Source organism: Malus sylvestris, chromosome 6 (assembly GCF_916048215.2).
Source record: "Malus sylvestris chromosome 6, drMalSylv7.2, whole genome shotgun sequence".
NCBI lineage: Eukaryota > Viridiplantae > Streptophyta > Magnoliopsida > Rosales > Rosaceae > Malus > Malus sylvestris.
Window position 1 is genome coordinate 25072444 of NC_062265.1, and position 12019 is coordinate 25084462.

At 36.7% G+C, this 12019-nt stretch overlaps 2 protein-coding genes across 2 annotated transcripts; both read left to right on the plus strand.

The window, feature by feature from the left end:
* Positions 1-383: 383 nt before the first annotated feature.
* On the plus strand, positions 384-1923 carry LOC126625232 (protein BRANCHLESS TRICHOME-like). Its single transcript, XM_050294317.1, has one exon. The coding sequence runs from the start codon at positions 561-563 to the stop codon at positions 1629-1631; it is 1071 nt and encodes a 356-aa protein (XP_050150274.1). The 5' UTR covers positions 384-560; the 3' UTR covers positions 1632-1923.
* A 7031-nt stretch (positions 1924-8954) lies between these two features.
* On the plus strand, positions 8955-11789 carry LOC126625216 (growth-regulating factor 8-like). Its single transcript, XM_050294304.1, has 4 exons — positions 8955-9705; positions 9845-10009; positions 10266-10599; positions 11085-11789. The coding sequence occupies exons 1-4, from the start codon at positions 9345-9347 to the stop codon at positions 11668-11670; spliced, it is 1446 nt and encodes a 481-aa protein (XP_050150261.1). The 5' UTR covers positions 8955-9344; the 3' UTR covers positions 11671-11789.
* The last annotated feature ends 230 nt before the right edge of the window (positions 11790-12019 follow it).

Genomic DNA, 12019 nt, shown 5'->3' on the forward strand with positions numbered 1-12019 from the left:
GTTTACATTTTTTTGGATGAATCCAAGGTATCCCTGCACGTAGGCGAGGACTAATCCTTCGAGCCGGGTCGGACCCCATTCGAAGGGCAAGCTCTCCCAATGATGGCTGCTCCATTCACAAGGCTCGAAGTCAAGACCTTACTTAAGGAGAACAAGCTCCTTACCACTTGAACCACCAAGCATTGGTCGAATTTGTTTACTTTCATTTCGTCATAAATTTATGAAATATCAATTATATCATTTACTGTATTATTATATGTAAACTAGCAACACTATGTGGCAGTACGGACATGATAGTTTATTTTTTTATTTTTTTTTCCAATTTAAGGTCACCTAAAGCATGGTATTGATGAGTGGGAGGTGCATGTGATCTGGTATAATTTTTTTCTTTGACACAACACAATCCATCCACATCTCCAAAGATCAAATGGGCCTACCCCAATTGCTTTCCTGGTTGAGATAGTCCCCATTAGAAGAAAAATAAAGAGAAAGGTAAAAAGAAAGCAGCAGCAAAGAAAGGGATTTGAGAAGGAAAAAGACTACACACAAAAGAAGAAGATATGGAGAAGATGTTCATGATGATGAGCACCAATAGTACTCCTCCTCCTAGCCCAGGAAATACCAGAAATATTGAAATCACCACCTCCGCTTTCCCTACCTGGAAACTGTACGAAAACCCTTTTTATAATTCTCAAAAACCCCATCAAAATCCACCCCTACAACCACAAAACCAGCAGCAGCAATGCCAAAACTTTAGCAACAAGCAACCGCAACAAGAAGTTCACCATTGCCTGCACCTCCCCATCTCCGCCCGCAAGCTCGCCGCTTCCTTCTGGGATCTCACCTTCTTCAAGCCGGCAATGGAGTCCGAGATGGATTACACGCGAGCCCAGATCATCGGAATGAAAGCCGAGCTCGAGTACGAGCGGAAGGCGCGCAAGAAGTTGGAGAGTTCGAAGAAGAGGTTGGCCAACGAGTTGGGGGAGGAGAGGAGGGCAAGAGAAGCGATCGAGAGGGTTTGCGAGGAGCTTGCTAGAGAAATTTATTTCGGGAAGTCAGAGATCACGAAGATGAGGAAAGAGATCGAGGAGGAGAGGAAAATGCTTCGAATGGCGGAGGTGCTGAGGGAGGAGAGAGTTCAGATGAAGCTCGCCGAGGCGAGACTTCTGTTCGAAGAGAAGGTGTTAGAGTTGGAGGGGTGTAAACAAATGCTGTGTGCCGCCGAGAACTCACATTTCAAGATCAAACATAAAAATGAGGTTGTTAACGTTGCTAGTTTGGATAGTTCCAGTGGAAAGTCTGGGGCTCTTTGTGGTGATCGGAACAATGATTCTGTTTCCAGTTTTTCTACTGCAACTTCAAGGGAAGTGCTTTTGGGTGAAAAAGCAGCTTTCAGTGAAAACAGCGGTGGATTTTCATCCATGGCGGTTCAGAAAAGAGCCTCACCAGAACCAGAAAATCCTCACATAAAGAGAGGGATCAAGGGGTTTGTTGAATTCCCAAGAGTTGTCAGAGCAATTGGATCAAAAAGTAGGCATTGGGGCACAAAGCTTGAGTGCCAAAAAGCTCAGCTCAGAATTCTGATGAAGCAAAAGAGCCCCATTAGATCCAATAGTTTCATTATTAGTTGAAAGATCGTAATGTGAATTGGAAAATCCGTCAAAATTATCATTTTTCAAATTTTAATTGTTTGAATGATCAATTTTTTGCTCTGTATGTCGTTGATCAATTCAGCAATTAAAATTTGACTTCTGATTATTTTACGCCATTTTTCATGTTAGTTTATTTTTTTAATTATTATTTTTTCTTATGTGGATTGTCGAAAGAGTGGTATGATTTTTGTGGTTATTGCACATTTTTGTGTATGATGAAATTAATCAGAAAAAGTCTTGCTTTGGATCTGATCAAGGCTTTAAATTAAAATTTTTGACTTTATTCTAAATCTGTGATGCTTTTGACTTGTAAGAACACATGCACTTGCTTCATTTTTTTAGTTCACTCAAGTGAGTGTATTTTTGAGTTTTGAATACACTTACACATGCACTGGTACATGTACACGTTTCTTCTTTTCTTTTCTTTTTTCACTTGAGATTCTGGATTTTTAGTACATAAATAATTAGATGGTTTGTAAAGCAGATTATGTGGAAATGTTTTAGGTCTCTATTTGGAGGTGGATTTAGGAGATGATCAATTGGGGCTGGAAAATGCCTGAGGGTTGCATGAACAGTTGGTTTCCTTTCCCAAAAAGGACCACACATGCCTTTATCTACAAGGAAAGGACCACACATGGTATATGACATGCCCAAAATTTTCAGATCATATCTACTTGGTCCATAGTGAGGTTGGACCATGACACAGAAATGTCAACAACCCACAATTGCTATAAAAACCGACAATAGTCAGTAACATTAGTTGCATAAAATAAGGGTGTATAAAAGACCTAATAGTGATAATCAGGTGAGTAAAGACATATTAGCGGCTAATGAGATGGGTAAAAAAGAATATCAATGATGCATGAGAGTATTCGACATGGCTGAGCCTTTTTATTTTCAAATAGAGAAAGATTAGGTGAGATTAACTTTTCGACAATAATCGCGTACGATGCGAGGCACCTACCCTCCTTTGAAGGGGTGAGCACCATTACACCCGAAAATCTGTCGCCCCTCCCTCCTCTACCTTGTATACAACTAATATTAGTGATTATTGTCAATTTTATAGAAGTGACAACGAGACATATTAATGTTCATGCCTATAATGTAGCACATGAGGGTTAATCTTTGTTAGATTATCATTTTGGGAAGGGAAGATTCTTTAATGTTTAGAGATGATTACCATCCAATTAAACAATTTTGTGGGAAGTAGAAAAGGCATAACATATATGATTTAAAACCATTCACTTTGCCACTTGTGAAGAATGCAATCATTAACCGAATTTGTGATGGTATTACACCCTGGAAACTCTGCACAAAATTGTTTCTATTTAGAGGGTCCATAACTGTTAGGAAGACTACACTAGGTTAATACAAAGATAGAAAAATGCTAAGGAGACTCTTTTAAAGTAAGACTTTTTATAGATTTTCTGTCACCTCATTGTTTAACGTCAATTTCTATGTCAGCATTTAAAATTTTCATCCAGTACATGTATGATTAAGATGAACTGCTAAAGAATGCTACATACCTTCTCCTTTGTAATTTTCCATTTAACCTTCTTTTTTTTTCTTTTTCTTTTTTTATCAAACGATAACATTTGTTAGATTAGTTATTAGATTAGGGAGCCAACGGGGTTCGAACCCACGACGTGGTGTAAGAGCAATACTTCTCTCCATCACTGTAGTAGAGGACCACTTGTCGTTTTACCTTCTCATTTCTAATCTACAAAGTTGTTCATTTTTTTTTTATTATCTTTAAAGGATCATTGCTATGTAATCAAAACACCAAGCTCGTCTGTTTAATAGATGGTGTGAAAATTTTGTTGACACATAAATTCATTATTAACATTATATCATAAATTCTTAAGATATAAACCATGCCGTTTGGCACGTGAATTAGTAATAATATCTAAACAAGATAGACGAGTATTTTTCGACCACATCGTACAACAAAGCAATTCACCGTCTAAAATCATGAGATTACAAATTTAGGATCTCTAGGTCTAAAAGCAAGAAATACAAGAACAAGTACTGGTTCCATTGCATGAATCTTATCCTTTGAAATTATCAGAAATGGTACTGCGTAGTACTCCTTGTCCATATTACTCTCTTCTCATCTCTTCAGTCTTCAAGGTTGTACCGTGGACATGAAAATGTACTTTGAAATCAGCTTCAAGATTTTTACCGTACCATGATATTTGACAAGGCTGCCAAAGTAATTTTAATCTTTAATTCAGCTCTTCATGTTACACCAAAGTATCCTATATATGTACCCATATAATATTTTTCTTCGCCACAATGTTTCTCTCTGATTCTCCCTTACTTGGCAACAAAAAAATTTATATATATTAGGAGAAATTCTTAGGTAGGGTCAACTGTGTCAAGTCACCTATCCGCTCAAGACACATAGACCTCGTTTGGCAAGCCGTATAAGGAATCAGATAAGATAAGTAATACAGACTCAAGTGTTTGGTGTAGTTTTGCACTAAATAGTACCCTAATTAAATAAACTGGGCCCGCATCCTTATACGGTATACACCTGCTAAATTATCCAAACCAAACCCTCTGTATTATTAGTCGGGTAGGAAACCACGTTGTGCTCTCCCACTCTCTCCCGTCGTGTCCCTCTCTCGCATTGTGCACAAGACTCATTCCTGTTGCAGTCGTTCAATCGTCGTCTCCGTCAAGATTTCTTCTTCTTTCTTTCTTTCTATTCTACTCTAAATTTTTGGTCAAGTTACAGTTCCTTTCAAAATTAAGGTTTTGAGCCCCAAAATTTCTATACAATTATGTGAAAATAATTAGGGTTGGCAGATGAAGCTTATTGGCTCAATTTCTGCTGTTGCAATGACCCACCACGATGTAAATCCAATTAATCGATTTCCTTGACAAGATCTGAAACCCGACGACCTGCAAGTCGCCCTTCCGACTGAAATAGTTAGTACAGTTCGAGCTGCCAAACGAGACATGAGCTTGTGTAAGATATGATTCCTTCTTGTGTGTATCTTTAGCGGATTGAGTGACGTAGCATGAATAGATGTATTCAAGAATCTCTCATAATTTTGGTCCTATTTGGTCGAACGACTTGGATAGCATTGGATTGTGATTTGATCATTCGATAAGACTAATTGGAATCTAACTAGACTTATCATGTGTCTTTGACACTCAAGTCTCAAGTTAGGAAACAAATCGGCCATTTTTTCGACATTCGTCCAATATACGAGTTATGTCCACAATCCTTGTGACACAAGTGGCCATACTCAAGAATCTCTTCTAAATTAGATCATAGTGGAGGTCCTTGGATAATAATGTATTGAGCTTTAAGTATTGCATACGATTAACTAAAATTTGACTACACTTATCATGTCACGTCAACACTCACTTCTTAAGTATGGACAATTGGACCTCATTTTTTCAAGGGAACTTTAACGAAAAGCATCTGGTACTGTTCACTTTAACGAAAAACCACATTTTTACACTAAAAAGTCAATCTTGGTACTATTCACTTTACCCTTTATTTTGCCCTTATCATTAAAACTCAAAGTTTACAAGCCCATTTTCATTAGTTTTCCTTTTTTTCGAACCTTAATCCAAAATACAAGTCCAGTCCACAATCCTTACTAGTGCAACAAAACATCGACCATGACACTAGTAAACTCACTAATCACAAATCCGAGAGACAAAGACATGAATGTTTTGGGATCCACCCAGATATATAAACATATCAGACATAACCAAACTAACCAAAACTTATTAATTATTCACACCATCACATTAAACTTTTATGCATCATTTTTGGGTAGAGAGAACGAAAGGTTTCAAATCAATGTGTTGCATAAGTTATAAAACATTCCTTAAACCAATTTGCAAAATTAATGTCACAACATTTGTGGGGTCTAAATTAATAGGGCGAGTGAGATGGACAAACGTCAATTAACCATGGCGAAATTGGTTACTGCATCAACATCTCACCAGCCTTTTTCCTTTCAAACTCTACAAGAATTATAAGGATGAGAAATTTTTCAATGTGTTCGGAATACAAAACGAAACACCACATACACGTGACGCGACGCTTCCCAATGCTTGACAATTGTTAACGGCGTGATGTGATGCCGTCAAGCTTACGTCAGAGTCTCAACGTGTCAGTTGTACAAAATGACAGACAGCCAATGAGAGCCTTGTCTGCACTGAAAATATTTTGACTCCTTCTCTGGAAGGAGTCAATGCTTACTGACCGACCAATATGGGTCTGCTGTCGAACAAATTGAAATAAATAAAAAGAGAAATGCCATGAATACTTTCAATGAATTTTTTAAAGATGTGATATCCAACACATTCCATTTTATTTCTTATATATCTTTTTAATTTTTAACCGTCGGATCGGATGAATTGAAGAAGATCAATGAACAAAAATTATTAAGGGATGTGTGAGAAGTAAAATGAGATGTGTGGATAGCACACTTTATTTTTTTATCACCATATACTTTTATGTTAATTTATGTGTAAATATTATAAAATATTATGTAAAAAAAAATATATATATATATAATGGCAGAGACTCTACAAGGTGTCTTACTTTAAGAAAGTTAACATTTCTTAAATTAAAATTTTAAATCTAATTGAACGTTTTACGGAAAGGTAATGGTAAGGAAACTAAATTGGTAAACAATATTTGTAAACTAAATGATGTGTAACTAATATGAATGAGATGTTTATCAACGTTTAAGTAATAATTTAATCATCAATTTTCATGTCATTTAATTTACAAAATTTTGTCTATAAATTTAGGGAATTGTTATTAGCACTCCAAAAATCTCATTTGGCACTTCAAACTTTCTATAATTAGAAAGAAAAATACACTTATGAAGAGTGTAAAATGAAATTTTTAGAATGCTAATAACAATTTCCTAAATGTACTCTTCCTAAAATTATCCTTTACGGAATGAAAATTGTCTTCCAATTTAGCTCTTTCAAAATATCAACATTCTATTGTAATTTCGTAAACTCTGAATTTTTCATATATTTTTTAACTAGAAAATTCCAATAATTTTTAGTGAAGTCGAACAATATCCAAGGAATTGTAGCTAAGGGTGGTATTGGTATGATTACCGTATCAAAACTCATGTACCAATTACCATACCAAATTTTTGGTATGATAAAATTTATTACCATTATTGTGCCAAACTTTCAGTATACCTAATTTTGGCATGCCAAATAGTTCGGTTGGCATGGTATGGTAATGGTAATTACCATTTTGTTTTAGCCCATTCTTTTGGGCCAAAATTTGATTTCTTTTTAACAACCTAATTCAAGGCCTAAACGTGTTTTGGCCACTCCCTTTGGGTATCTAGAACTTTTTTATTTAATTATGAGAATTTTATAGAGATTCATTAATAAACAAGAAGTAAATAAATGACAGAATTGTGAAAAAACCCAATATCCCTAAAAAAATAGTACAAAGATTCCTAAATTTCATCTCTACATTCTTTAAAATTGTACAAAATTAACTTGATAGACGAAGTCAGGGAGAAACATCCCAATTTGATGAAGGAGAAGATGAGATGGACTCCGGAGAGAGAGAGAGTCGCCGAAACTGGAGCAACAAAGATGAAGTCGGTGGTTAGATGAGTGAAAAGATGAAAAGTCGCAATGCAAGAAGGCTTAGGTTTTTTATTGGGAAAGTAGAGGTTAGAGGGTGAGATGATTGGATAAATGACTAGGAAAAAAATATAAAGTGCAAATATAATGATAATAATACCTAATTATATATAAATGAATAAATAAATGATATAATATTAATAGTAGTGGTATGGTACGGTATACCATTGGTAATGGTTTTGAATACCATTAACGTACCAAAAATGTATGGTACGGTACAAATACCGTTCCATTACCAATGGTACAAATTTTTTGGCACAACTTTGGTATGATATGGTTGGTAATTCGTTTGGTATGGTAATTTAGCAAAACATTCCACCCCTAATTGTAGCACCACAATTCTATCAGACACTGTCATCATAAATAATTGGTGGAACAACATCAGGGGCAGATTCAGATTTACCGAATGTATGTAATCTTATCTTAATAGTTAGCCGCAATTTAAATTCGTGTGCATGTAGTCTAATAACTTGATGGACAAAATACTAAATTTCTACTTATGCGTTATGCATTCAAAATTCTCCACTCATCTAAATTAACGTAAAAATTTCAAGTCTTCTCTCGTTCTCTTAATAATAATAATAATTTTTCCATATATAATTTTTTTTTTTTTAAACAAGCACCTATATTCTAAATTACAAGGAGAGGGATGTGAAACTTTCTTTTTAATATAAGAAGTCTATGACCACTCATTAATAACATATTAATGCTCCTCCTTCTGTAGCTTCAGTATCACATGAAGTAGTAACATACTTTTAATATTAAAGTAAAGTCGGCCCAAAGAATGCATCCGTTGAAGTTCATACTTGGGTTGGAGGTTTCAAACCATTGTTCGCTTTTCACTAGACTATCCACTTGGAATTAAAAATATAATTATACTAAGAGTTTGGATGTAGGTTAAGCTACACAATGTGTCATTTATAATAAATTGATATCGAACTCGTCATCAATAATATTCAAATATAAAACCTCTTAAACTATCTCCAAAGGAGATTTCAAATTTTTAACATAAAATTTAAATTTTGACAGCTTATGTGGCACTTTGACATCTTTTAAAGTTTTGTTCTCCAACCGATATGTCAAATTAAATTATTATTTTATTATTTTATAAAATAAATTATTAAACTAATTAAAATTTAATAAAGGACATTAAAAGTTTAATCAGTAATCTGTTCACATTTTTTTATTGAAAAGAAGAAAAAGTAGAATAATTGCATGGTCAACTCAACATTAATTATAATAAATGATTAAGCTAATTAAAATTTAATAAAATACATTTAATAATTAATAAAAAAACATTTGAAGTTGCTGCCAAATTTGACAGCAACCTCTTTTGCTGCCAATCCATGACATCGTCACATAGGATTTGGTACTTTGATTGAAGAATATTAATGTGATCTTTTTTTATTGTTATAATTGATGTGTACATTTTGATATCTCATTTGAAGATGTTCTTACTTGCATATAGTCTATAGACGAAGAAGAAACAAGTTCAACTAGTCAAAATAATGAATGTTGAGAGAACACACTATTGTGGCTAAATAATTTTTTTCAAGTAGTGTCCTCTATTTATGGCCAAATATTGGTACCTATAATCCCCTACTTTTAGAAACTTAACACTGTTAGATTAGACGTGAAGTAAACGTTATGTACCACAGTGTGAGAGAGGGAGAGAGAGAGAGAGAGAGAGAGAGAGATGTTATTCTGGGTTTGTTGCCAGCTGCTTGTACTAGTTTTGTCCTTATTCATAAGGGGAAGTAATGTTGGAAGCTTGGGAAGCAAAGCCCAACACATGGCTAAAAATGGCGGCACCGCCACACCCTAGCAAACCCCCCCACAACACCACCACACTCCCACCCACAGAAGAGAGAGAGAGGGAGGGAGAGAGAGAGAGGCAAAGCTAGCATGGGTTGTAATTAAGGCCATTTTCCTTTTCAGAGTTTTGTGGGGTTGAACATTGAAGGGGAAGGCAGTGAGAAAAACTCAGAAAAGGTGCCCCTTTTTATTTCAATTTTTTGAGTTTTTTAATACCAAATCATGGGAAAAAGAAATGGGTTTGCTGAGAAGGGAGCAGCAGCAGAAACAGAGTGGCTGGGTTTGATGATGCAAAACACTCAGCAGACCCAGCAATCATTTCCTCGGAAGAAGACGATGACGGTGATGCATCATCATCCTCATCATCATGATCCTCTGCTTGCCAGTGCAGGAAGAGAAGCTTGTGGGGTTTGGGATAACAGTCCTGGTGCTGGTGGTGGACCTTTGTTTTGCAACACAAGCAATCCAGTCCCGACTTGTCCGACTGATTTATACAATCCTGTCGGTTCTGATTTTGTCCTCCCAAAGTCTCTGCAGCACCATCTGCCTTGCTCTGATCACACCTTGGCTTTCAGTTCCTCAGGTAAAGTTCCCACCTTTATTTCTTAAAAAAAATAACAAAGATTCCATACTTGATGAACAGTTTAGTGATTTTCTGGTCCTTTTTCTGTTGGGTTTTTTTAATTTTTTCTTTTTTATTTGAATTTTTTTAATTTGAATAGGTGGAATAGTGAATGCGAGACGCCCTTTTACAGCAGCTCAAAGGGAAGAGCTTGAGAGACAGACAATGATTTACAAGTACATGATGGACTCTTCCCCTGTCCCTCCCCAATTACTTTTACCAACTTCCAAGAACACATCAATTGTCCCTCGTTTGTTCCCAAACTGTAAATCTTTCTCCTTGTTTTTTTCATCTTTTGGAATTTTTCTACAATACACTGGAGTATTGCATATTTCGGCACTTAGAGCCATTACATTCAACCCGTAGATTGGATCCAACGGCTCTAGGTGCCCGTGAACTCCGATGTAGTTGTAGGCAGACTCCATCGTTAGGTCTATTTTAACAACGTTTGTGTTCCTTTGTCTTTAAAAAACAAAAAAAGCATTCCTTTGTTTTACTTTGTTGTTGGGTTTTTTGTTTAGTGGTGAAGGGTTCACTGGAGTTGGGGATTTCTGGGAGCTCTGATCCGGAGCCATGGAGGTGCAAAAGAACAGATGGAAAAAAATGGAGGTGTTCCAGAGATGTAGCTCCGGATCTGAAGTACTGTGAGAGACATGCTCACAAGACCAGGAACCGTTCAAGAAAGCCTGTGGAATCCCAAACCCTAAACCCCAACTTCCTCACCAACAACAACAACATGAGAAGTCCTACGTCTAATTTTTTCAGACAAAGCAACATCACCAACCAGCAAAGTCCATATTCTAGCAACATGGTTCCTAGTGCTGCCGCTGCTGCTGGACCACATGTCCAACCCAGGTGGGTTTGGTTTTGGGTTGGGTTAGGTTAGGTTTGGATTCAATTTTGAATGCTCTGAAACTTAGGACCGAAACTCATTAATTCGGTTGTATTTTATTGCTTTGATCTCATCCGTTCCCTATTAATGTGCACGGGATGTCACTGTAGCATAGCAGTATTTCAAGCAATAAGTCACTACAATGTGTTTTAACATTTTCACTTGGAATTGCTTAATTGGCTTGTAATACCGTTATTGTACCATCCCGTGATAGAAAGTTGTTTCTAGAGAAACATACCTACAACAAGATGCCACTGCAACGGTATTTGAATTCAATCAATCACTGCTATGTGTTTTAACTTTTCTACTTGGCATCGCATGAATAAATTGTGATACTGCTACAGTGGCATCTCGTTGTAGAGAAGTTCTTCTAATGTGATGTGGTTCTTGCTTGGATGTTTCCATTGTTTTGTGTAATAAATGAGGTTTTTGTCCTTGACCATGGAAGGTCCTTGGCTTGGTTCATGAATGGGGAAGCCCCAGCTGTGGGTGGCTCAAACCAAGAGTGGGAGCAAATGATGCAATTCAAGCTGGGCCTAAAGAGCAGCAGTCACAACTACACAAAGCCTACTAACACAGATGTGGATGTTCCAAAGCAACAAACTGAAGGCTCACTGAATTTGCACACAGATTACAGCGGTGAAATCCAAGGCCTGCAAATTCAACAGACAAGGCATTTCATTGATGCATGGTCAACATCAACGTCAGCAGAGAGAGAAGAAGATAGAGTTTTTGTTTCTCCAAACCAGAAGCTGCCCTTTTCATCTCTCACTCTATCAATGTCTGGAGGGGAAGGAAGCAATGAAGAGAGGGAAAATACCCAAATGGGGCTTGGGGTTTTGGGGGAAGAGAGGGAAAGTGTTGGGGGTTTGAAGTCCCAGTGGATGAACCCTATGTCATGGATGATGGGGTCACCACCTGGTGGACCATTGGCTGAAGCTTTGTGCCTTGGCATTGCTGGTGGATCTAAAGGCTGCAACAGTGGCTCCACGAGCTGTAAGAGCTCTAGTGGACATGGTAGGCAAGAATTTTGATTTGAATCACTGAGGATGGCAGTGATGGTTTGTTTTCACCTAAATGTTTGAAGTTCTAACTTTTGTGTCTGTCTCTTGAGGTTGATCATGAATGGGAAAATAGTTACTGTTTTAGTTGATTTTGTTGCCTGCATACTATGCCATTATGTTCTAGATTTTAGAACATCCTAAAAAGAAAATTTTGAACTCTTAAACTAAACTACTCGCAAGTGTACGACTCAATAACAGTAGAGAGATAAGAACGAGATCGTACCCACGAAGATTGAGTTTCACTCAACGTCGCGGCAATTTGTCCAACTTGCTTACCTCATACCTTGTTCAAAGAGATATGGCAAGACTCATGATGCAG